We start from the raw sequence: 27,160 nt of genomic DNA, 5'->3' as shown, positions 1-27,160 counted from the left end.
TAACTCGTGAATCTGAACTGCACACTGCACATTACAGAAAATGTCACAGAGACATAATGAATTTCACTGTAACAAAACACTACAATAGCGAAATTAATTGCCAATTTAGGATTCAAACCCACTACTTCGGGCCAGCAGTCTAGCACCGAAACCACTACCCCCTCGTAGTGGGAATGTTTACACACACACACACACCGCATCAATTGATATGTCAGGTTCATATTTCAAAACCTCCATATGATTATGAGACACGCCGTAGTGGAGGGCTCTGAAAATTTCCACCCCCTACGGTTTCTTAACGTGAACCCAAATCGGAGCACACGGGTCTACAGCATTTTCGCCTCCATCGAAAATGCAGTCGCTGCAGCCGGTATTCGACACCGTGACCTGCAGGTCAGCAGTCGAGTACCTTAGCCACTAGACCACCACGGCGGGGCCTCACACACACAATCATTTCGAATCCTCGCCCAATCCAATGATGAAAAGATATGCCGGTCTACGTTGATTTGGTTAATATGTGGGGTTTAACATCCCAAAAGCCCCATATGATTATGAGAGACGCCCTAGTGGAGGGCTCATTCCAGCACGCATAATTTTCACAGAAGGAAGTCGTGGGTCTAGAAGCTCTAGATAGTTCATTTAAGGGACTTCGTGAATAAAAGCGAGACCCATACTCTGCTGCCTGAATGATATCTGAATTTCATCAAGACCCTGGCGGTGAACGTCAGTAATGCCAAATATAATATTATCATCGAAGTAGCTGAAAACGACACTTCACGGATTACGAAGACGACCTTCGTGTCTGTGAAACCTTAAAACAATGACACAGATCATGTAAGCGATGCATGGTTTTATGCACATCCCACATTTTTAGACATATGCACTCGGCCTGAAACAAAAGTACTAAGTAAAAAGACTTCTAAAGAAATACCCCAACCTTCATCATTGTCATACAACATTCAATTTTTTACGGATTTTATAACCTGAGCATGCAGAAGGGAATATTACAGGTTTTAGGGGTGAAGCGCCTTAGGTTGTGGGTCTCTCCTGGGGTTCTTTAACATGCACCCAAATCTGAGCACACGGGCCTGCAACATTTCCACCTTCATCGGAAATGAAACCGCCGCAGCCGGGATTCAATCCCGCGGCCTCCGGGTCAGCAGCCGAGTACCTTAGCCACTAGACCACCGCGGCGGGACGTGTCGGTCTGTGTTGCTGCCACATTTGGCGTACAGAGGTGCTTTTTCACTATGCAAGTTTGAGGAAGCCTCGACAAGAGACTGTAGTTTTGTTATTTCATTCTGAACACAGCTGTGTCTTAAATGCATGCGCCACGCATGCATGGAGGATAGAATTTTCAATGCAATGCGCCAAACAGAGCCTGTGTCGCCAAAATTTACGTGTCTGCCGAGTTGTTCATAAACAAAAAATCGTCGATTCCCTTTACCCGTGTAGTGGCCGATGTGTACACCGAGAAGGGATAATAATAAAGAAAACCGAGGAGAAACAAAGCATGCAGAGACGGGTGTTTGAGCTCGACTAACACGAAACCTGGGGAGGGGTGAAGCGTGCACCATTTTGAGAGATTGCTTTGATGAGGCACTAGTGGCACAAAGCCTGAAACTGGGCATGCAGGGAAGGAAGTTGCTGCTGCGCTAAAGTCATCGGCTACTTGTTGGGCTAACTGTTGCCTTCATTTTCGTCGAACCGGTCGCGAGTAGTGGAATTTAGCTAAGTTTCGTGGCAAGCACCCTCTTCATGATGGACTATGACTTGATGCGCCACGACAACGCTTGACGCCGACAAGCAGACACACGAAGGTGCTTGACAACCAGTAATATCAGTTGGAATTTTATGCCCCCAAAAATCAAGGATACTTTAGCTTCACCTTCAAGAGTAAGGCACCACAGTGTGATTGGGCCTCCCACCCATCTCCTTCTGAACTGTTGACCCGTTTCAATACTTCGTGCATGCCTCAGTAGTGTCGTAGGCAATGAACAACTGTGCACGTAACATTGGCAGTTTCAAGGCATCACTGAATGCATTTTGCAAGTACACTACGTAATTAATATTTCTTTTCCAATCAGCGAAGGTGCCTCCACATGTCCATAGAGCAACACGCCGCAGCTGTTCAACTGTCTATGGTTTTGGTGCTGATGACGATTGAGTACATATGTCTGAGTGCTTTGCAATGAATGGGCTTTTAGAATACCCACTCTTTGCTCAATTCACATCTTCCAATGCCTGGCACAATTCCAACTTCTCCCACACAATATATAATGTGTTAAGGAATCTTTCCCTTACACAACATACATAGTGCCTTTTTCCAAAGCAGTTTCAACAAATCTTGTGGCTTTGTGGTAGAACACCTGCTTGCCACCCTCGTTTGATCCTCACTCAGAACCGGAAATTTGTATTACTTATTTTATTTGCATCTTCTTTCATTTTTTGGTCATGCACAAGATTTTTTGCTTGCCACCAACGACGCTCACACTGACACCCGAATTTTCGCGAAATGTGCTCTTTAGCGCTATCATGTTTAAACCACAGCAAGAATATATGGGATGCCATAATAATGAACTCCGGAAATTTGGGCAAACATTGATTGACATGTGAAGTTTAATGTCCAGAAACCACCATATGATTATGAGAAACGCCGTAGTGGAGGTCTCCGGAAATTTCGACCACCTGGTGTTCCTTATTGTGTGCCCAAATCTGAGCACACGGGCCTACAGCATTTCCGCCTCCACTGGAAATGCAGCCGCCACAGCCGGGATTCAATCCAGCGACCTGCGGGTCAGTAGCAGAGTACCTTAGCCCCTAGACCACCGCGCCGGGGCAAATTTCAACAAACAGGGCACCTAGTAAATGAAAGTACTTGGGCTTCAAGCGCTTTTGCCTCCATCTAAAATGCAGCCGCCACAGCCAGGATATGATCCCGCGTACCGGAAGTTGGCAGTCTGGCACCACGACCACTCAGAAATGAAGCATGGCTAGTGCACCGGCAGAAAATACAACGAGGCCCAGAATGCCATCTCGTTGCACTCAAACACAAAGCTTACGTATTTTGCAAGCTCTTTAACTCCAATTAGCTACGGTTCAACAGTTTCACAGCTCAAATGAATGCTACAAGTGCATCATAACATTTTTCGCGCACTGCCTGTCGAATCAAAAGAGAACCGAGCCTTACGAGTTAGGGTAGCTCGAATGTGGCACCATGCTAGTTGACGTTTCAGTGTGAGGGAGCACAGTTTGTCTACAGAAGAGACAGCAGTAAATACTCCAGTCCCAAGAAGGAAATATTTTTAAACACTCATTTTAAACCCTTATTTTGCTCTTGGCCATACAAAAAATTGCTGAATGTTTACTTAGGATTCACAATATCTAAAAAACTGAAAAACTTGTTGCTTCACTTTATTTAAATGGAATTACATTATTTATTTCAAGCAGCTGCTAACTGCAATTTCAAACACAGATTATATGTAAAAATTAATCAGTAGTGCTTTTCAGTAGTGCTGTCACCTACACTGAGTAAAAATAAACCATGAGAGCCTAAAGAAAGAGATAATTACTAACCGTGATGAGATTAAAGTTATGTTTGCTGGAAAATGGCATGTTAAAACCGGTTATGCACCACAAGTGCCCAAAATGACGTTGAGCATAAAGTAATAATCTTTGCACGAAAAATTCACATTGAAGATAAAAAAAATATATACATTTGCCCCACTATTAGGTGTGCTCGCTCAAATCAATGACCCCAAATAGGGGTCAGAAAGACTGAGGAAGTTGAAGTTTAAGTACCCCAAGAACTGTAGTAGGTGACCATATAAACATCATTTATCGCTCTCCCTACACTGGCACGCAAGCCTCCAGTGATCTCGGTGGCAGTTCTTCTGACGCTACATCCAGGACAGAAAAGCTACATATCCGTAAATAATAATGAACGGATTAAGAGAACACAAGCAGAGCGGTTGTCCTAAAATAAAAGCCTTAGACACCTATTCAAACATGAAACTTGACTAGTGGCAGTGGCTGTTCTTCAGAATCTGTTACGAGTGATGCAAAAAGTATCATTATCACGTGATCACAACACCATGTGGCACAAATTTTGGCGCGACATCATTAGAAGTGACGCCAGACGATGCCGCTGTAGCGCAATAGCAATTCTTTTGGCGGCAGACGATACCGGACATCGCGAGTCCTCAAGCGAAGAAAATACAGAAGGAGCTTGGCAGTGGCCCATGAGGCCACAGCTCGTGCTCCCTGCCCCCTTATACATCAACCCAGCAGAAAAAAGGAGATGGCTTTCAGCAAGTCATCTTAAGTGAATACACTAAGGATCTTGTGAGTCTTTTTTAATTGCGGTAACGACACACCTCACCTGAGGAATGTCCTCTGGAACCGGCACAACAGGTTCGGGACGTGGCACATTCAGGCATGTTCGTGCTGTGGCACTGTGAACTTCCACAGGGTGCAGCTTGGTCCCATCGGCTGCAATAGATCAATGATGACATATTTCTCAAAGTAATCATGAAAAAAAAAAAGGCAGTTTCAATAAATGAGGAGAAAGCTGCTGCCGAGATATCCTTTGTAGAGGTCAACGAACCCAGAATTTTATTTTAGTAACGACAACGACTCCTTGGCATGGCCTTCAAGAATAGTAGCAACTGTGGTGCACCAAATATGTTGGCTTGGGCAAAAAGTGAATTTGGTCGAATAATTTTGAAGCTAATTTGAATAGTGTATATATATCACATAGTATTGTAAAGAAAGAGGGGAACATTTGCCATGACTAAACTAACCTGCACGATATTTATTGAAAATTCAAACAAAGCCTGTGCAAATGCCATTTTCTTTGCATCAAAGAAAATGGAAACAACTTTGAATAGTAGCAGAATTTGACTTTCCATAAAATGTAAGTGAAAGCCTGTAAAATATGTTAAGTTTTGAAATTTGCTATACTTAGAGTCTATAAGCTGGTATAAAAAGCTTTTAAACTGAAAATGAAAAAAATGAATAAATGTGAGGAAAATATCTTCATATAACCTTGACGTGGGGCTTCGCGCCAGTATGCCTTTCTCCTGAAAACGTGTTTTCACGCACCACTTCACAGCAGTGAAGCTACTTTTACAAAAAGTTACATGTGACATGGAGTTTCCCAAAATTAACTAGACGGGACTCTGGCACACGATCGATCAGAAACCATGGGAATGATGGGTAGTACACAGATTTGCCTAGTCTTCATACTTGTGGGCGGCAGATCGCGCTTGTGGCTTCGTTTATTACTATGTTTCGGTTTTGTTTTGAAGGACAAAACGAACGCTTTTGAGCTTTGGGACCAAATTTGAAATCTTAATCCTAAAATAATAAGGTGTTGAAGCGCAACTGCTGAACATTTGCAGATTTTTGTTTCATAGAAAAACAGCTTTAAGCTACGCAAACCTAAAAAAAGCCTGATGTACGAAGATTAGACAAATCCCTGTACTACCTGTCATTCCCCTTCTCCCTGAAGAGCCGTGCATTACAGCTCGTATACACACTAGCGCCAGAGCTCCTTCAAGTGTATATTTAGGAAACTATACAACATGTGAACTAATGTATACCTAGAAAGATGCTTTCACAGCTTTGCACCCCTCCACTGCGGTGAAACCACTTCCACAGAATGTTACAAGTGGATTAATATGCACCTATTTGTTCGTCTTGAATAATTTGAAATTTTCAATAATTTATATTCAAAGTGAATTCAAATACTACATTATTTCTTCAAATATTCAAAGCATTTGAATATTCACCCAAGCCTAGAAATATGCTGAGGGCAACAATCTTGGGTTTTACATAACACTTTTTCGTAAATACAAGTGATGATGAGCAGTGGTAGAACATAAAACGTTGGGGTCTTGTCCGCTGCCTTATTGAAGACAAAACGTTCAGTTCAGCAATGTTCCTCGTTCTATCATTGTTTATCACATCAAGCACCCATATTCACTGCGAGCAATCTTGTTTTGGACTACCACGCATAAAGTTTCCTTAAATTAACTAGAGGACTCTGGTGCAGCGCTCATTCAGCGACCATGGGGATTGATGCGTAGTACACATATTTGTCTAGCCTTCCTGCTTGCAGGTTTCAAACACATTCGTGGCTTTGTTTACAGTTGCGTTTTGCTTTCTTTTCTAATATTAGAACAAAGCACTTTGAACTTTGCGACCCGATTTCTCGTGCCACTGCCAAGATCGAAACACAGGGCGCGTTTCAATCTGCTAGCCATTCTTCGAGTGACATTCAAATTCGTTAATTTTTTGCTATTACAATCAATGCTTCGCCTTTGCGGCAAAGCTGTGACTTTTTTTGTTCTCCAATGACCAACCAACCCACTTGAATTATAGAATTTTGTACTTAACGCTTGTAACCCACATAAAATATGCACTAAACTTGACGAAAGTAATTCACTGTTGGCAATTGCAACTCATCCTCTGGGTTTGTTCTGGGGTTTGTTGAACTCTTGGCAGGTTATGCCGTTAGCTATGAAAGAAGTGATAATAAAGGTCTCTTTCCTCATTTTGCAGAGTCATTATCTTTGATCTAAGATGATTTCTACAGATGCTGTTTACATGCATCACGTATTCAAAACTTGACATGTTTTGAATACCCAATGACAAGCTTTGAATACCCTAAATGGCTTATTTGTGCATTTCAAAGTTTCTAGTGCATAACAAGCGAAGTTGTGGCTATGAGTGCAAGCAATACTCTGTGGCTCAGTGATCACAGATATGTGTCGGTCCACTCATTCTTTAAACAATCACATGTTTGACGCTTTGCAGATAAAATTGACAAATTTTCGCTCCAAAAGAGTATAAAACCCAATGTAATGAAATAGTGGAGAAATATCAAATATGCTCCTTTTTTCTTTTTTTATTATGCAACAAGCTATTTTTCGGTCACAAAAGCGTGAAGTGAAAAGAGCCTCCAGCTTCAACAGCAACATTATTGCAACCACAGTTTCAAGAAACTACTTATTCGGTCTACACCAATTTAACGTTTGTTTTCGCCTATTTTCTCAAACTTTCGATATCTGCTCAAAGAATTGAGCTCACCACTGGAACAAATTGTAGGCGATGGCCCTTGGTCCACGCTGCTCGTCTTTTCACTGAGGGCCTGCAGAGCAAGGTTGTCAAACACAGAATCGTTAACCAAGAGGAGTTCGAAATCATACTGCCCTACTTAGAGAAATAACTTTATGATTGTAAATGCTTTGACACACTGGAGTTTCCTAGGTTAATGAAGCCTGTATACTCATTGATGATTATTTGATATGTTGGATTTAATGTGCGGCCCCAAAACCACCATGAGAGAGGCTATAGTGGAGGGCTCTGGAAATTTCGGCCACCTGGTGTTATTTAACGTGCACCCAAATCTGAACACACGGGCCTACAGCATTCCCGCCTCCATTGAAAATGCAGCCGCCCCAGCCGGGCTTTCATCCCAACACCTGCGGGTCAGCAGCCGAGTACCTTAGCCACTAGATTACCGTGACTGGACAAGCATGTATACTCAAAATTGAAATTCTGTTGAGGTGCACCTAATAGCACAACTGACAGTTACACATTTCTTAAGAGCTTCACAATACTCACAATCCCAATGCTTCCGAGACTTGCCAGTGGCTGCCCTGAGCTGTGATCATGTCAGCATGGGGGCGGTAGTTGAAGCCCTCAATCGAATTCCCAATTGCACTAGTTCAACAAAATCAAAATGTGTACCGTACACTGTACATCCCCCTGGCAGGTGCTCTGTCTGCAAGAGCTCCTGCATGCGAGAAAAGCTGGGTGGATCTGAAGGACACCGCGGCGTGAAACAGAAGAGCTACTGAATCCATGTCCCGAACATTTGGTAGCATATTCAGACTAGTTGACCAGGGAGAAGATGAGAATAGTGCTGGGTCTGCATTGTGAAACGATCGCAAAAGGCAACAATTGCAAAAGTGTCGCCTTTGGAGCGATTCACTATGGATCAAAACTGAAAAAGTAAGGGCGCCATATGGTATATTTCTGTCAATTTGAATGTGTTCCACAGTGCTTTGACATGTCTAGAATAAACAAACACCCTTTACAACCATCGCTTGGTGGTGAAGTCTAGCATTTCAGTGACAGACTATAGCTTCTAGGAGGCAATCCTTGGTTAATGTGCACAACAGCGAGCACTACCTTGGCATGCATTTAAAAATTCGTTTTGCAAGATTGCGATTTTTGTTATTTGAACATGCCAGCAGCATGAACCGGCCATTCCTCGCGCGGTGCACTAGCAACATGCCGAGACTACGTCATAGCTGAACTCTCCAAGTACGCCATGCTGAACTCAACAAAAATACATTTCACAGAAGGCTGCATCCTTTGAATATTATACAGTGCTTTAAACAATTACAGAAGAAACATTGAAAGCACTTCCAACTCATATTTCAATTAGTCCAAACAGAGCCTGGCCACAGTGTGGAAGCCAGTACCTATATGCACGAAAACACCTCGCTAGCAGTTGCCATGCACTTGTACAGCACAGGGAAGTAGTTTACTTAGTGATTGGAGACATCAGATTCAATGCGAAAAGTGACTCTCGCCTTCCATGGTAGTTTCAGAATACAAGCCCTTTATGTTTCGAGATAACTGACAGCAGAGTTGAAACATGCTTGCTTGAAATACGAGCGTGTAACTTAACCAACTCGCTCAATCAGCCATTTCGACGAGTAATAAAACATCCTGTATTTAACGCAGAGCAAAGCCGAGCGAAAGAGTAGAGGAATGGTTGGCAATGACAACATGCAGCGCTCGACTACATCCCTTTCAAGTATGAATTATGGCGAAATGGCTCAATCTGCGCAATTTGCACTACATCCAACAGCACTTGATACTCTACAGGAAGAAAGAGAAAATAGCACCTTGATGATTTGTACAGTTATCAGTAATCAATCCTAATTAGGGCATGATTAGAAATGTATTTATTCTCAAGTCAGTCGCGTTCTATTTTTCTGCAGCAATAATCAAATCTGGGCCCAAAATAGGATGATTTATTGCCAGTTAGTGTATTAATTTCAAGCAAACACAAGCCACAAATGCAGCACTGATCCTGGAATGTGGCACCGCGAACATCGTAGTGACTTCAGCAAAAGCGATCCTCTGCAGCAATATGCAGCTGAATGGAGCAAAGTGAGTAAAAGTTGTCCACTCAAGAATCGTGCATAAATGCGCATGATGCATTTGAAGGCCAAATGATGTGTTCAACAGTGCACATAGCCCAGGCTGCGACGAGGCTGCACATGTATGCTGTCTGTTTACTTCTGGGTTAACGCCCAAAACACTTGCACGAGCCGTTCGTCCTGTCACTGTGTTCGTCACTTTGTGTGTATTCTAATCAGTGACTAAATTTTGTTTTTAATTACAAACTAGGCCAGCAAACAGTCTTGCTATAAAAACAGTATAAGGTTGCCACTGAAGAGCATATGGTGATGGCTTAGAGCATAATCACGGCACTGGGGCGGCACCCCACGAAGCTTAGACAACCGGTAGCTACCTTAAAAAGCATGAAAAAAGGTGGTTCACAAGTTTATCTTTAAGTACTGCAGAGTCATGTACTTCAGATTTTATCACTACTGGCCCAGTTAAAAAAAAAAAAAAGAAACAGAAATCTAGTAATCATAAACAGTAGTGAATTGATGGAAAAATAGCATTTTAGTAGCATAACTAAGATCATTGCAGGTTGAAAGCAAGAAATAAGTCGAGCTTCTTCGTGTGAGGACTTTTTTTGTGTGAGGAGTGCTTTGTTATTCAAATCATTTGCTTATTTGTTGCACACTTAAATTATCCTAACAAGCATTTCACCCCATACAATTTTGGCATCATTAATTAGCTATTTGCTTCCCAGCAATGCGACTCCAATGATTAAGCCAAGTGTGCAGCGGGTTCCCACACTGCCTAAAGGCAGTCTCAATATCTCATGTGCCGATAAGTTGGCAGCAAAAAACAATTAGTGCTATGTCTAACAGCAGCCCACTTTGATGTACTGCATGGTGGCAAGGCACTGGGAGACAACTAAATGAAGGCAAAGTACAGCTTGTTCTGATCATTGTACTAAAGAAGTGAAGCATTGAACGCAGTACTATATGCGTTCATGTCAACTTTTATAGTCAATCCTTTCCTGCACTACTGCTTTTAAAACACATTCTCGTGTTGTTTTTTTTTTTTTTTTTTTTTTACAGATTACCCTGTACATTGAGCAGCAGGAAGGCTTTATATGTAGCTCCGAAAATTACTGATTGATATGCGGGGTCTAACATCCCAAAACCACCATATGATTATGAGACACGCCGTAACAGAAGTCTACGGAAATTTCGACCATCCGGGGTTCTTCAACGCACACAGAAGTCAACGCACACAGAAATCGGAGCACATGGGCCTACAGCATTTTATAGCTCCAAAATAACTAAATTAACTATATCAGGTGAGTAATCAGGAAGACCTAAAACAGGCCTACTTTTAAGGTTTTATTATTGTTCACATTAGAGAACATCTGCAGTGTTACACTCTCAAAAAGCTCGGCAAACTCGCTCATGAGTAGGCTCACTTCGATCGGGCCTTGTGTCTGAGTGAATGAACTCGGGTATGTAATATTTTGCAGAGTCCAAGCGAGTTCAGTTGAAGAAAATTTTTGCAAGTCCAAGTCAGTCTGGTTGTACAAATTTTTGGAGAGTCTCCGCCCGAGCAAGTCTTGAATGCGTAATATAGTATTTCTTTAGTGAATCAAAGCAAGCTCCCCCGTTTTTTACTCACCTACAGTCCTATCTACTCATCCTCAAGATTACCATCAGCATTACATCAGCTTACTTTTACACTCGTGCCTATTCGCACGTACCTCCGCAAACTAGAGTACAAGCGCCACCTCAGCATTCACTGATAGGAAGGGTCAGTTAGGAGAAGTGCCACGCGCTCTCCCTGCATACATTTGCATGAGAAATTCTTGATAATGATAGCTTGTGCAAGTCGCAATTTTCAGTTTAAAAAAATGTCCTCACTGGATAGTGATCTCTGATAACTCATATTTGAGTTACTCACTCACTCATGTGCACTCCGACTGTGATGAAGCCACGAGTTCAATTGATTGATATGTGGAGTTCGAAGTCTTAAACCCACCATATGATTATGAGAAAGCCGTAGTGAAAGACTCTGGAAATTTTGACCACCTAGGGTTCTTTAGTGTGCGCCCAAATCTGAGCACACGGGCCTGCAGCATCTGCGCCTCGATCAAAAATTCAGCCGACGCAGCCGGGATTCGATCCCGCAACCTGTGGGTCAGCAGCCGAGTACCTTAGCCACTAGACCACCACGGCGGGGTGAGCCGCAAGCCTACGTGCAAGCGCGTCTGTCAGAATAATACGTTCGTAAGTGCGAGTCCGAGCAAGTCAAGCCGAGAAAAAGTTCACAGAGTCTGAGTGAGCCCTAGGTGAAAACTACATTTCTTGAGTGAGTCTCAGTGAGCTCCAATTTTTTTCACCGACTTATGTCAATGCCAAGCCGGGAACACATGCGCTGTGAGGCAAATTAGAAAACAAAGAGAAAAGGCGGGGCTCATTATTTGAAAGTGGTGTATGTGCACATCATCAGAAGAGTACTTTGATACTATCGCTGACATAAGAGGGGAGAGCATCGATTTAACAGTGAAGCATGCCTTGTGGGGGTTCCGATAACAGTGCAGTTTGCTTGCCTCTGCCTTGTCGCAAAACAGTTCCTTTTTTCAGAAATGACAGTAGACAACCTCCCCAAGTCAAATACAACTTGATAAGTCTGTGGCATTCCTTCCTCTATGGTTGAACCAATCAACGCACACTCCTGGCTGATCTGAGCTGGACGCTGATCACCCCTCCCCCCTACCCTGCCCCCTTCGTCAGGTAAGTATGGGTTCTTTGGACTTCGAGCTGCAGTGCAGTCATGCCTGCACAGATTCTGCAGTCTACAGCGCGACACAGATTAAAAAAATTACTCACACCTCCAGAGAAACTGTGGTTGACCCTGTCGGAGAGTGCATGACGCCTTCCTTGGATCAACGCAGACTTCGCTGCGATAGGGTGCGCCATGTCGAACTCTGCAATGACAACAGATCAAGGTGTATTATGCCGGTATCATGTGACCACTTTTGAACACAATCGTGCCTGATCTCAATCAAATTTCATGATTATGATTGGGTCTCTGACACAAGCAGCAGGTCGGAGCCAGTCACTTGGGAAACCCGATCCTGATCAGCCTCGACCAGGATCGGCAGTGCACCGCGTGTCCCCGATATTACAATCGCCGACATTTGCCACGTAGTCGTACAGGGAAGCATGCTTTCCATAACCCTTTTCACACTTATCAGGCATTGTTGTGTTAGCTACACACGACAGCGCAAAGAGACTTGGTCCCCCTTCTGTGGTGCCAGAGAGCCAGTACCACTCAACACACTGCATATGTGGTGCTTGTGCAGTGTTCAAAGCCAGAAAACTGAAGTCCACAATCTGAATGTATTGCGACGAAGCTGCCTTTCATATACAGCGCCTTGCAGTCTATAACTCCAAAACTTGGCTATAAACGGTCAATTCGCATATCTATGCTTATTTGTACCTTTTCTAGGTGAGACAACATTGCTTTGGATTTGGAGAGCGAGATAAGTTATGTGGCCTCTGACCACATAACTTGATCATTCCGCTGCTTCTGCGGTGAATAGGTTTACATCTGTGATGCCCTCCACATAATGGATGTGCCATTTTAATGCGTACAAATAGCACGTATATTCGATATGAAATTCATATCACATGCCGGTATTTCTTGAACATAAGAAAATAATTTCTTGGATGTAAAGCACTTTTTTTTTGGTCGAGATTTCTACAACTTAAAACGAAGCATTGCCATTGAATTCGTAAGAACTGTGTGTGGTCAGACTTGGGAACAAATAGGGCATCGGTACTTCTAGCAAAAAGTCTCAGAGGAATGACGAAGATGATATCTTGCGACTAAAGGTGCCAATACATCTTAAAATATGCTCTAAACTGGGAATGTTCTAAATACTTCTCGCTAGAAAAATCGCTTGGACTTGTTCTAAACAGTATCGAGCAGTGAAAAGGGTGACAGATGATAGTCAAGGAAGGTTTTCGTACTAAAGCATATTTTATGCAGTTTGACATTATGAAGCGGCATGCAGCTTATGAAAGGCACTGCAGCCTGAGCCACTAGTTTCATAAGTTACCCTACTCTAATCTGCGCTAATGCTAAAAAATGCAGAAATGTATATGTTATAGGTCTGGCTCGCATGACACTGGCAGCCTACGCACTCCCCCCCCCCCCCCCACCCTCCTGCTTACAAAAGCAATGAATCTCGAGAACTACACAGAAAGTTAACTCAAGATGTACCGTACAATCTACTGTTAAAGGGTACACCCCTATAACCACTTCATATTTCAAGCCCTCTAGCAGCAAGTGGACAAAGAAACGGTGTTTGAGCACGGCACTAGCCTGTCAAGAGGAGTCAGAACTGTCAATCACTGTTAGTTTTATGCAAATCTAAGCCATTGTGATTTTGCAACAGAGCAAAATTCAAACATGCCATGCACGCAGGTATTCCCTTTAATGGCAGACCTATATGTACGTCGGCATCTGCTGCACAGCATGCGATACCACACTTTCGAAATTGTGTAAAATAGTAGACAAGCTTTGTGCCACTCCAAGAACAAAACAGTGGCAGTCCACAGCCGTGGCGGTGGCCAGAACTCCAGGTAATAGTTCATTATTAGCTGTGTTAGTGCACTGCTAAAAGATAAAACATCAAACCACGTTTATAACTTCTGAACAACATGAAAACGATATGCAAATTCTGAACTGCGAATATGCTTTCTACTTTGATCTTAGGTGAACACTGTCTTTGAGGCTGACAATTTCACTTTAATAGCTGGAAATGATAGTTCGAGCACAGAGCTGGAAAGCGTTCCGTACTGGAGAGCAAGCTGGAAATGTTTCCAGTTTCAGCAGGGAAATAATTTTCACAGCAGGAAATTTGGCTATTTGAGCGAGAACGTGGCATTGTAGACACAAAATAAGTTCACACTGCACAAAGATTGCTTGATATACAAGCAATGACACATGAAGTGTTGACTGCATGCAGTGCATTTGAAAAAGATGCAAGATGCATGAGGACTTAAAGGCGGCTGACTAGGCCGCAGCTTCATTGAGACACGGGCGAAGCGAAAAATTGAAGCGTTCGTAGCCCATACGTCTGTCCTGGCCATGAGCCAGAACACTTTGCAAACCACACACCAGAAGCCACCAGCGCTTGTTGTCTTTTTCTCCTGCTGGCTGGCTGCCACGAGTGCTACGCTACAGTGACTTCGAAAATTGATCATGTGATAAACAGGACACATTTCGCAGCTGCGAAACAGCCTCATCAGGCGCTAAACGCTAAGTAGAACCATTCCCAATGCAACTTGAGCTAGCATAGCTGTTTCTAAAAACAAGTAATTGCTATGCGCTCCGATACAAGCTTCTATGCACTAAACCTCTGCCGTCATAGCATACTTTGAGGTGACAAACATTATAACGCATTTCATTATATGACAGCACCTTCGTGAAGCTGGCGTGTGGTGTGAAGCTAGTAGGCAGTTTTAGGCCTGTTTTCACACATCCATCTTATCGTAATGTGACGTGCTCCTGGGGTTCGTGTGCACTATAAGTGTGTTATAAAGGCACGGAAATGTTAACGTAAAAACAAATACACGATTTCCTTGTGAATACTGACCTACATTTTTCATCAAACGCACCAAGTTTACAAGGAAAGCACGGGGTAAGAGTAAGGTTGGTCTGTGAATACGGGCCTTAGAATAAGGCACGCAAAGATGGGAGTTAGCTGCGTGCCCGCTTTTCCGTCACTTAGCGGGAGTGAATACAGAACTCCTCTACAGCAGTGGAACACGAGGCTGACGACGCTGTTGTCTGCAGCTACTACCTCACGTTAGCTACAAGCTTCCGTTCATGCTTGAATTGCGGCACAACTATCTAGCACGCCGTATGACCATGTTCGACGAGGCGTCGTGCTTCGCGCATTTCTGCAGAAAACGGCGGCAGGAGTGGCCGGCTGGGAGCTTTAAACAAGCACGACTCCGTCTGTACGCAAGAGGATAGCGTACGACACATGTATGTGGCGACAAAATATAACGCAAATTAGCGTACACCATTCCAGAACTCATTATTTCAAAAAGCCGTTAACACGCAACACTGCGGGATAAGGGGCGGCGCACTGAGCAGCGCCTCGAGCAGTGCAGTACACGATAAATTTCCACAGTAACGGCTGCAATAACGTGCAATTGCACTGCAGAAACCTGCGACAACGAGACCAGCACTCACCCGTCGTCGAGATGGTCCGCTGGTGCGAGGAGAGGCTGCGGATATCCGAGGCTACTGTTTGCAGAGGCGCGCTCATTTCGTGGGTGGTTTCGGGCACTGGGCTCACTCGGCGTGGTATCTGCGGTCGCTGTGGTGCCACCAGTGTCACGACCACCAAGACGAAAAGCGCTCGTGCCTCTGTGGCTTGTGTTGTCACCTTTCCGCTTCCGTTTGAATACACCGCTCAGGGTCTTAGTGCAGCGTCTAGCCTGGCTTTTTTGCGCCAACTACACAAAGTTAATAGAGGGCGCTGCAAGACGCTTTTGTTTTGGATAAATTCATTTATATAATATTTATCACCTATATTATTACGCCATTACCTATTAGTAAAATAAAATTCATTACAAAACATATAATTTTGTTTCAAAAAGCTGTTTTAGAATAACTGTGGCTGCATAATTTCAAGTTACACGTTTTCACTCAACGTTTGTGCTATATACATAATGCATGCTGACAGTAGTTCCGAAGAAGTCTTCAATCTGTAGGGCCATTTTTCTCACTGCAATAACAATAGCAACACAGAAATAAAAATTTTACTTTTTTTCTCTCTCTCTCTCTCGGAGGATGCCCTATCGGGCTGCTTGGTAGCTCATCTTCAGTTCATTTCCTCTGTAGCGCACGTAAAAGACCGTAATGTTGGAAGTGCATCATGAACTTGTTCACATCGCAACACCAGAAACACAGGACAGGTAAGGACCAACATCGCACACGATGAATCCCAATTAAACTTTTCGTCCTACTGCAACATGTTGGAAGCTACCACCCCTGCAATTTAGTTTGTTTTGTCCTGCCTTTTGCGTGCCCTACAAAGAAAGTTTTGTTTTTCTGCTAGAATAAGTGGCTAACATCCCTCTTATCGTGGCTAGAGACCTCGTTTGTGCGCAGTGACTATAAGGATCCCGAGTCGTTGTTTCGGTAGGGTGCATTGGAATGGGGCAGTGTGCCGTCTTCACAGCAAACCACTGAGCTTCTATTTATGCAGCATACCATTGAGTTCCAGGTTTGGATTGAAAATAACTTCACACCACTTTTACAATCGGCAAACAGGCTTCGCGATTTTCGAGAACGTGATTCAGCCGAAGCAGATATCCGAAGCTTGTACTTCCCATAATTCCCTTTACGTCCTAGTGCCGCTGAAGGGGCCCGCGTAGACTCTAGCGCCATTCCCCTCTAGGTAATATAGTATGAGAAACTCTGTGCAGCAAATTTGAAGGATAGAATTGGGACAGCAGTGGTCGCTTTTGCGATGACGCCACCGGCATAGCGTCACCATCAAACGTTGTGCCCAGTGCACGTTATTTAAATTGGCGTTGCTGACGTTTGTGCAGTTTTTGAGTAAAGTTGTCACATCACACGATTGCAATTGAAAGTGTCGGTAAGATTAAAACACACATAACAAATATGGATGCATTCATGAGATAAATAATGCTGCTTCTGCGTGGTCTGAGCTCACACAATTCTTGTCGCAGAACAGGAACCCAGATCATCTGTCTTTGTCTGTTTAGCTTTCAAGAAGCTAAAAAAAAACAGATTGCTATCCCGGAGGGTAACGTATAGTAAAACATGTGAAACAAAAGAACTTTTGTTCCAATCACTGGACTACGTTGTCAGACTCCTTACTTTACTTTAATTTGCACAGAGATGGTCTGGAAGCTTCTCCCGACCGTTCTTTAGGAGGAGTACACATGAAACAACAAAACATTATCTCATTCCCTACAAAGGATATTCCACGTTGCAGAATAATGTTTTGCGTATCGTTTGGTGAATCCTTAGACTAGTCGTAAATGTAGCAAATGCGCTTCCGTACGGGACTTTGTCCCTGGGCCAGAATGACGGAAAGGTTGCTGATGCTTGGGATGGTTTTATTAAATATTCGAATAGATTTAGATCGTAGTGCCTACTCACGCACCTATTTTATAAATTGCATTTAAATTCCGAAATATTTCCTAAATTACCCAGCTCAGAGTTACTACCTATGATAGCACTCATTTGTAGTATTCGCAATTTTGTTGCATTACTACTTCTTTCAGTTTTACCAAAACAACATTAATTAAAATATTTAAGTTTTTTTTTTTTTTGAAGACTACCAAGTTATTAGCCGATCCCGCAGCGTGGGTGTGTGCCACAGTCCAAGGTCTCACTACTACTACTCTTTCAGCCACGAATGAAAGCGATTGTGAAAGTGCTCTCGCCCGCGAAAGGCAAATCGGCGCCGCCGAGAAGTGGCAGCTCATCGCCTGTGCAGATTACAGGCTACACCGGAGGCGAGAGCTGTGGAAGCAGCGGCAAAACTCCAACGTCGACCACAAAGCTGCTACCCCGGAGTAGAAAGCAAGGGAAGCGTTGGCTCGGCGGCAAGAACATGTGGTATATACTGCGCACACGTGGTAACCTGTTTAAGTGTGCGAGTGGGCAATTCAACGGGTGATTTATAATAAGAATTATTCCCAGTGCATCACCCACTTGTCATGCTTCACCTCATGGCAATGCGTAGATGCTTTTTGGGCGCTCGGAGTCACTGGCGCAGCAATGGTGGGCGCTTTCCCCCCCTGAACATCTCCAAATCCACGTTTGTATATATGCACACACACTTACTTTGCACGTACACAAACTGTGGTTTTATCCCCCTCCCCCCTCCCCCAATTTCGGCACGCTTTTGTCTGGAATTCTTGCAGCTAATATATCCCTGAACAAGTGGACACACGCAACTGAACTGAATGCACAGCCGAACACTTGTGAAATGCGCTACATCGAAAATTTACATCTCTCTTTCGAGACGCGAGACAATGGTCCTCATTGCGCAACAGCCCCACGATTTGAGAGGCGGGTGGTCTCCCCACTGCGATGGCCTGACAGCAGCAGTGCTTGCGGTGAGCGAAAGTCGTGTCATCTGCAGACAAAATAATGCTAAATGATAAAGGCAACACACGAAAAGAACAAAGGCTACGAAACATATTTTACAACTTATTATATTTAACAAACGCCTGGCATAATGTTTTAATAGCTTAAGACAGTAAAAATATGGGAGAATCGCTTCAACGACGATGAAAAAAGACACTGTGGCATGCCAGCATCCAGAAATCAGTTCCACTGGAAAGTTCGCGTTCAATAATATTCGTGAAATACACAGCTAGGCCTCTGTGCAGGCGTCTCTGGCCCAGTCTTTTTCGTGTGACTATAGGGCTCTTAAACATTTACAAGGATTCAGTCACGGTAGGTTGTCCTGGCTCAGGCCACGTGAAATTCTTGACAAGATGATGTCCAGCTTGGCATTTGAACGACTTCCGGAAGAGTGGCGCAGCTGGTAAGCCAACGTTGCAGGCGGCCATCTTTAGAACAAGAACAAGACAAATGTGTGTGAATGATTACACAGATGAACACGCCTAATAACATTCGCAACCCAAAGCAACTTCTACGAGACATAAATTATGTCTGTATGGCAGGACTATTAGGAAGTTGCACCCTAACATGCGACATGCACGCCTTTACGATCGTAGGACGAAACACTGTAGCACTACAAGGAATATCGACAAAATGTAATTCTATGGAACACATGCAGAAGACACTATGGAGGCACACATATGACATGCATGCGTGCTTTTGCAATGTCGTACGGTACGGACGATGCACTATGTCCCTGTAATAAACACCGAGAGAACGTATATATATATATCATCATCATCATCATCATCATCATCATCATCATCATCAGCCTGGCTACGTCCACTGCAGGACAAAGGCCTCTCCCATATTCCGCCAGTTAACCAGGACCTGTGCTTGCTGCTGCCAATTTACACCCGCAAACTTCTTAATCTCATCTGCCCACCTAACCTTCTGTCTCCCCCTAACCCGCTTTCCTTCTCTGGGAATCCAGTTAGTTACCCTTAATGACCAGCGGTTATCCTGTCTACGCGCTACATGCCCGGCCCATGTCCATTTCCTCTTCTTTATTTCAACTATGATACCCTTAACCCAAGTTTGTCCCCTAATCCACTCTGCTCTCTTCTTGTCTCTTAAGGGTACACCTACCATTTTTCTTTCCATTGCTCGCTGCGTCGTCCTCAATTTAAGCTGAACCCTCTTTGTGAGTCTCCAGGTTTCTGCTCCGTAGCTAAGTACCGGCAAGATACAGCTGTTATATACCTTCCTCTTAAGGGATAATGACAATCTACCTGTCATAATTTGAGAGTGCTTGCCGAATGTGCTCCACCCCATTCTTATTCTTCTATTTACTTCAATCTCGTGGTTAGGCTCTGCGGTTATTACCTGCCCTAAGTAGACATAGTCTTTTACAACTTCAAGTGCACTATTACCTATCTCGAAGCGCTGTTCTTTTCCGAGGTTGTTGTACATTACTTTCGTTTTCTGCAGATTAATTTTAAGACCCACCTTTCTGCTCTCCTTGTGTAACTCCGTAATCATGAGTTGCGATTCGTCCCCTGAGTTACTCAGCAATGCAATGTCATCGGCGAAGCGCCGGTTACTAAGGTATTCTCCATGAACTCTTATGCCTAACTGTTCCCATTCTTGGCTTCTGAAAACCTCCTGTAAGCACGCGGTAAATAGCTTTGGGGAGATTGTGTCTCCCTGCCTTACACCCTTCTTGATTGGTATTCTGTTGCTTTCTTTATGAAGCACTATGGTAGCAGTTGATCCCCTGTAGATTTCTTCCAGGATGTTTATATATACTTCATCTACGCCCTGATTCCGCAAAGTCTGCATGATGGCTGATATTTCTACTGAATCAAACGCCTTCTCGTAATCTATGAAGGCTATGTATAGTGGTTGGTTATACTCTGAGCATTTCTCTATTACCTGATTGATAGTATGAATTTGGTCAATTGTTGAGTAGCCTGTTCAAAATCCTGCTTGTTCCTTTGGTTGATTGAATTCTAATGTTTTCTTTACTCTGTTAGCAATTACCTTTGTAAATAGCTTGTACACTACAGAGAGCAAGCTGATCGGCCTGTGATTCTTCAAGTCCTTGTCATCTCCTTTCTTATGTGTTAGCGTTCTTCCAAGACTATGGTACCCTTCCCGTCAGGAGACACCTCGTAAACAGGGTGGCTAGTTTTTCTAACACAATTTGTCCTCCATCTTTCAGCAGATCTGATGTTACCTGATCCTTACCAGCAGCTTTGCCTCTTTGAATGCTCTCCAAAGCTTTTCTGACTTCTTTTATCATTACTGGTGTGGTGTCATCTGGGTTACTGCTGGTTCTTATAGTATTAAGGTCGTGGTTTTCTCGGCTACTCTACAGATCTATGTAAAACTACTCCGCTATTTTAACTATCCTATCCTTATTGGTAGTTATGTTGCCTTCTTTGTCCCTTAGTGCATACATCCGACTTTTGCCCATCCCAAGTTTCCTCTTCACTGCTTTGAAGCTTCCTCCATTTTTCAGAGCGTGTTCAATTCTCTCCATGTTATACCTTCTTACATCGCCTACTTTACGTCTATTAATCAACTTCAAAAGCTCTGCCAGTTCTATTTCGTCTGTTTACGTCTATTAATCAACTTCAAAAGCTCTGCCAGTTCTATTTCGTCTGTTGTACTTGACACTTTCATGATTTGACGCTTCTTAATTAGGTTCTTCGTTTCCTGGGAAAGCTTGCCAGTGTCCTGTCTAACTACCCTGCCTCCAACTTCCACTGCACACTCCGTAATGATACTCGTCAGATTATCATTCGTATCGACGCTAAGGTTGGTTTCCTCACTAACAGCCGAGTACCTGTTCGGCAGCGACACTCTGAATTCCTGTACTTTCCCACTCAGTGCTAGCCCATTGATTGGCTTCTTGCGTATCAGTTTCTGTCGTTCCTTCTTCCAAGTCTAGGCGAATTCAAGACCATACCATTCTATGGTCACTGCATCGTACCTTGCCAACCACTTCCACATCCTGCACGATTCCTGGGTGTGCAGTCATTGTAAAGTCTATTTCGTTCTTATTTTCGCCATTAGGGCTCCTCCATGTCCACTTGCGGTTTTCTCGTTTTCGGTAGAAGGTATTCGAAATCCGCAAATAATTGCGTTCTGCGAATTCTACTAGTAGCTCTCCTCTGGCGTTTCTAGTGCCGATGCCATAATCTCCTACTGCGTGGTCTCCAGCCTGCTTCTTCCCTACCTTTGCATTAAAGTTGCCCATCACTATAGTATTCTGTGTTTTTACCTTACTCATTGCCGGTTCCACGTCTTCATAAAAGCTTTCAACTGAAGCGTCATCATGGCTGGATGTAGGCGCGTAAGCCTGTACTACCTTCATCTTGTATCTTTTATTCAATTTAAATACAATACCTACCACCCTTTCATTATTGCTATAATATTCCTCTATGTTGCCAGCTATGTTTCTGTGAATTAGGAACCCCACTCCCAGTTCTCTTCTGTCTGCCAAGCCCCGATAGCAAAGAACGTGCCCATTCTGTAGCACCATACAGGCCTCATCTGTCCTCCTAACCTCACTGAGCCCTATTATATCCCATTTAACACCCTCTAGCTCCTCGAATAGCACAGCTAGACTTCCCTCACTAGATAAGGTTCTAGCATTAAACGTTGCCAAGTTCAGGTTCCAATAGCGGCCTGTAGTCCAGAGATTCTTAGCACCCTCTGCTGCGTTGCAGATCTGACCGCCGCCGTAGTCAGTTTCTTCGCAGCTGCTGAGGACTGAGGGCCGTGAGTTATTTTGCGTATGCATGTGAGAGGTAGTGGCCAGATACTGCACCAGGGTGGCCAATCCTTCTCTGGTGAGGGAGTACGTTCCCGGCGGTGGTTACCGGTGAGGCCGCACCTCAGGCCTCTTAATGCAGTTCCATCAACACGCGGTTTTTTTTTTCCTTTTTTTTCCGGTTGGGAACTGCGCGGCACCGGGCGCGTGGTCCGACTGTTGTTTTCACAGATTCACACTGTTTTCACAATATTAATGTGAAAACAGACTAATAATGAGATTTTACACAATATTAATGACATCTAACAGACAATAATGCCAAAGAAGGTATAGGGTAAGTTATTAGGCCAATTATAATGTAAATGAGAAGAAAGAAACGTGGGTGAAAAGATTACTTGCCGTTGGCAGGATCTGAACCTGCGACCTTGAATAACTCTATATATATAGTTATTCGAAGGTCGCAGGTTCGGATCCTGCCCACGGCAAGTTATCTTTTCACCCACGTTCCTTTTTTCTCATTTACATTACAATTGGCCTAATAACTTCCCCTATACCTTCCTTGGCATTATTGTCTGTTAGATCTCATTAATATTGTGTAAAACACGAAAAACGAGCCCTTAAGTATACACTTGTTTCCCTTATTCATTAACGAGGGTCTCGTACTGGCAGACTTTGTGCCTTTAGGTTGTATACGGGGGACTATTAATCAGCTGCCAGTTGGTAATAAGTTCACGTGCTACGTGACGCCAAAAGGGCTCATGAAGAGTGTGCCACACTCGCCGCCATGGCTACTAGTGGCGCTGACTGACACTCCCACTTTTAAATTGACATAGATAGCCAATAAAGTGGCTGGGGGGATAGCTGTCATGGTAGCTCAGTGGTAGAGCATCGAACGTGTCATTCGAAGGTCGCAGGTTCAGATCCTGCCCACGGCAAGTTATCTATTCACCCACTTTTCTTCTCATTTACATCACAATTGGCCTAATGACTTCCCCTATACCTTCCTTGGCATTATTGTCTGTTAGATCTCATTATTATTGTGTAAAACACGAAAAACGAGCCCTTAAGTAGACACTTGTTTCCCTTATATATATATATATATATATATATATATATATATATATATATATATATATATATATATATATATATATATATATATATATATATATATATATATATATATATATATATATATATATATATATAAGGGAATCTATAAGCGAACTTGTTGCAATGGCGCATGCGCGTCCCGTCTTATCACTTGGCTTCTCATGTCGCTCTGTTGGACGCGGCTACGGCGCTCGTAGCCAAAACGACACTGGGTGTCGCTTTCTTTGCTCCATCGAATCTGTGCCGTTCTTTTACGTAGCGGCTGTGACGGCTCCGGTTCAAGCGCCGGCTCGTGTTGTTATTCACACCGGTTGATTAAGATAAGTAAGCATAGCGAGCATCGTAACCTGACGAAGCCAAACGCACAAAATAAATTTTCTCTTGCCAGACTGCCTTTGTAGGGTTAATCCAAGTCGCACTTAATGAGCTTAGTTAAGTCAAAGATAATGTAGCCGAAATCAAAATGTAGTCGAGCACTTTATGAGTTAACTAAACCTACTTACCCCGGACTTATTTAAGTTCAGTCCAGCTCCGCGTTTCCATGTTAAGCGGAGTTAGGCTTAGATGAGCCCAGATGAGTCGAAATACGTACAACCAAATCTAATTAGGCAAAGTTGATCATGCTAATGCTTAACCTGATATGTAGGGTTTAACGTCTCAAAAACATCATATCATTACGAGAGACGCCGCAGTGGAGGATCCGGAAATTTCGACCGCCTGGGGTTCTTTAACGTGCACCCAAATATGAGCACATGGGCCTACAACAGTTCCGCCTCTATCGAAAATGCAGCCGCTGCAGCCGGGATTCGATCGCGCGACCTGCGGGTCAGCAGCCGAGTATTTTAGCCACTATAGACAATCACGGGGGGGGGGGGGGGGCATGCTTGTCCTTAAATTTGCCGTGCGAAATTAGCCAATACAAGGCAAACCTTATCAAGGTTAATTAATCGATGTAGACTTCCCCATGAGCTTATAGAAGTCAAGGTCTGGAAAATATAAATTAATATTTACCGATTCTATGCTAATTGAGATAATTAGGTCCAATTATTGCTAAATATATCACAATATTTTGACGGAGCATTTTTCTGAAATCTAACTAAAATACCCTCTATACTGTATTTCCACGTGGCATAATACGGCTAAATTTCATAACTAAGCTAATTAGGCATACACCAACGATAAAATCTGATTGAGCTTCGTTGGTCATAGTATCATCAAACCGATTGGATTATAATAAGTTTTAATGGAGCAACATCTTATCAAAACACAAATAATTAACGTAATTGAATTAGAATTCTCATGACCTCAGAGAATCTAAGCTCAGCAAGGTGCTGATTACTCTTGACCAAGTGGAGTCGCATTCACCTAAATATATATTGAATTAGCCTTAACTATATTTATAAATATTACTGAAGAATGTGCGTGACATTGAAGCCCACCCGAAGAACTCGAGTTTTATGTCGCAAAGTTATGCAAATAATGCCTCGATCCGCCTAATGTAGACATCTGTAGCTGCATAGGACGATTTTGAGAGTAAAAGTGTTCAATGCAGTGTAATTATTTATGTTTGATTATTTCACCTACTTTGACTTTACTAAGCCCGTTTAAGTGCAACTTGAATTAGCCCGACAAAGGCAAGTTGGCCTGGGAAAATTTAATTTTGTGCGTTTGGCTTCGTCAGGTTGTGCGATGCTCGCTATGCTTACTTATACTAATCAAGCGGGGTCAATAACAACACGAGCCGGCGCTTGAACCGGCCCCGTCGCAGCCGCTATGTAAAAGAACGGCACAGATTCGATGTAGCAATGACAGAGACTCCCAGTTGTCGCTTTGGCTACGAGCACCTTAACTGCGTCCAACAGAGTGACATGAGAAGCCAAGTGATAAGACGGGATGCGCATGCGCCCTGCAGCAGGTGTCTCGTCGTGTCTCGTCGCTAGCTGGCGCGTCGATGCATTCTGCCACGCGACCCCGTGGTCTGCACACTTTTGATCGCACCTGTACATAGCACATATAGAAGGCACGGTATAGTATTAACATCTCCATACCGTACGTTACTAGAAGCGTCTAACAGAAAAATAGAAGGCTTGGGTGACGCAAATGAAGGTTTGGCCTGAAGGGGGCCAGTGCCCCTATCGCACCATCCTGGCGACGCCCATGGTGCTATCATTATACAGCTTCGCATATAACAATTTTTTCCTAATGTGTGCTCGTTTCGCGGTTGTATTTGCATTGTTGTCTAACGATTCACATCACATGCATGGGGGTCAGCATCTGAGGTTCACGACACCTACGTACAAGATCACGTGATGGTTTAACGAACAAGCGAGCTTCGGCAATTGTGCGAGTAATTAGTAGCCCAGAAAGGAATGCACTCTAAAAAAATATCGAGTAAAAAGGGTGTCTTTTTGTCCCAAAACAATAATCGTCATCAGGCTTGCGTGTGCTTCCTTTCTTGAAAACTCGAAGCTGGCCACTTTCTTACCGAGAATGCAATGTAACCCTGATAATGGACATGTTGATCGTGACCGGGATTTACCGGGTGTAAGGCGATAGAGCAAGGATAGAACGCAATATAGATTATGATTATTGTTGTGGGACAAAAAGACACCCTTTTCACTCGCTCTTTTTTTAGAGTGTAGCTAACTCCGCGTGCCAAAATAAAGGTGTTGCATTATCCCTGACCAACTGGAATTCTTCAACGCACGTCTAAGTCTCAGTACAGTATACAGTAAAGCAGAATAAGCTGCAGTCACCGACTCGTAAACAAAGCATCTCACAATGGAGGAACACGAAGCAAAGATTAGAGGAATACCTATAAGATATTTTTAGAGAAAAAAAGAAAACAATTTTGAGGACGCGCGTAGGTTGGATGTGGAATCCTGACCAGAAGCATCGTTCACAGAGCATGGATTACGACGGGCGTTACAGCTGCTACCTTCAGGTCCAGTAGTAGTGAACCGAAAAAGTTCGTTGAAATTGTTAAGATACCTGTGTCAAAATAAAGAAAGCAGTCACTAAACTATGTCAACAAATGTGGAAGCAAGCGGGATGATCAATCTGTGGTCTATATTATAGTGGGCGTTCATCAATGGGCGTTCCGTGCCGCGCGCTGAGGAGCGAGAGGGCAAAGGTTCGACGCCTGGCGACGGAACTTTTTCTTCTTTGCAGTCTGTTAGTATATATTTTACGTCATATCCGTGACGAAAATACGTCAGTGGAGCGATAGTGGGCAACCGCATGAAACACTTTCATGTTCGAAATTCTCGAGAAGTTTGCACTGCCACCCAAAGCTTGGCACAGCGAAGCACTGGCCCTTCACCGCTCGTACTCCCTTCGACCAATGCGTCTCGCTTCGATATGCGCGAGTTTCTCCTAGGCAGAACGCACTTTCTTAGGACTCCCCACAGCTGCCTTGCTCAATCGAGCGCATCGCGTATACCTTTAGCTGCACAGTGGAAGTCGTCTCCGTCGGAGGGTGCTGCTTAGCTTCCGCACAAGCTCGGCTTAGAGAAGCGGTGTAGTGGCTGTTCGCGATGCTTGCTTCCTCTCTCCACCTTATTTTCAAATGTTTTGAATCCACTTATTCAATTACCTTCAATCAACCATGTGATGATGGTGGTTGTGAAAGACATTCAATCTATATACGTACAAGCGTGAGATAAGGGTGGCCTAAAAAGCCGACCCTGTACAAACTCTGCACAGCAGATCTGCTCTATCCATGGGTCGGTTGGCTTTAGACTCGCTATGCATGTCTCCATCGTCACTAATCGCGGCTGTCTACATCGCGGAACACGTACTGGGCTCGGGTATCGCCACGGAACGGCAAGAAGAGTTTTCTTTTTTGCAACACCACGCACTGCTTCTTTCATGGTTTGTCTAGTCAGTAGCATAGACGCTAAAAGTCGTTGTCAACTACAGTAAAACTGTTGGCTCACTTGG

General features: G+C 43.7%; 1 protein-coding gene, 2 long non-coding RNA genes and 1 other non-coding gene across 5 annotated transcripts in view; 3 read left to right on the top strand and 1 right to left on the bottom strand.

The window, feature by feature from the left end:
- Window positions 1–15,645, bottom strand: part of LOC142761789 (uncharacterized) — a 56,214-nt gene extending 40,569 nt beyond the window's left edge. The window contains exons 1-5 of one of the 2 annotated variants that reach the window (XM_075866722.1): window positions 15,406–15,645; window positions 12,024–12,121; window positions 7,093–7,153; window positions 4,382–4,491; window positions 2,689–2,790 (exon numbers count right to left, since the gene is read on the bottom strand). In XM_075866722.1, coding sequence (XP_075722837.1) covers window positions 2,689–2,790; window positions 4,382–4,491; window positions 7,093–7,153; window positions 12,024–12,121; window positions 15,406–15,481 — 447 coding nt within the window. In that variant the 5' untranslated portion in view covers window positions 15,482–15,645. The remainder of the gene's footprint in view (window positions 1–2,688; window positions 2,791–4,381; window positions 4,492–7,092; window positions 7,154–12,023; window positions 12,122–15,405) is intronic. The other variant, XM_075866723.1, reaches the window with a different exon arrangement.
- Window positions 9,266–11,824, top strand: LOC142765562 (uncharacterized). The gene is made up of 2 exons (XR_012884314.1): window positions 9,266–10,483; window positions 11,778–11,824. It is a non-coding gene; the product is annotated as an uncharacterized LOC142765562 (long non-coding RNA).
- Window positions 15,646–16,009: 364 nt separating the features above from the next.
- The window catches only part of LOC142765559 (uncharacterized), a 40,341-nt gene continuing 29,190 nt past the window's right edge, over window positions 16,010–27,160 (top strand). Inside the window, exon 1 of the long non-coding RNA XR_012884313.1 lies at window positions 16,010–16,133. This is a non-coding gene — a long non-coding RNA (uncharacterized LOC142765559). The remainder of the gene's footprint in view (window positions 16,134–27,160) is intronic.
- TRNAT-UGU (transfer RNA threonine (anticodon UGU)) lies at window positions 22,969–23,040 on the top strand. Its single transcript has one exon. It is a non-coding gene; the product is annotated as a tRNA-Thr (tRNA).

Source organism: Rhipicephalus microplus, chromosome 6, assembly GCF_043290135.1.
Source record: "Rhipicephalus microplus isolate Deutch F79 chromosome 6, USDA_Rmic, whole genome shotgun sequence".
NCBI lineage: Eukaryota > Metazoa > Arthropoda > Arachnida > Ixodida > Ixodidae > Rhipicephalus > Rhipicephalus microplus.
This window is presented reverse-complemented; position numbering and strand designations above follow the sequence as displayed.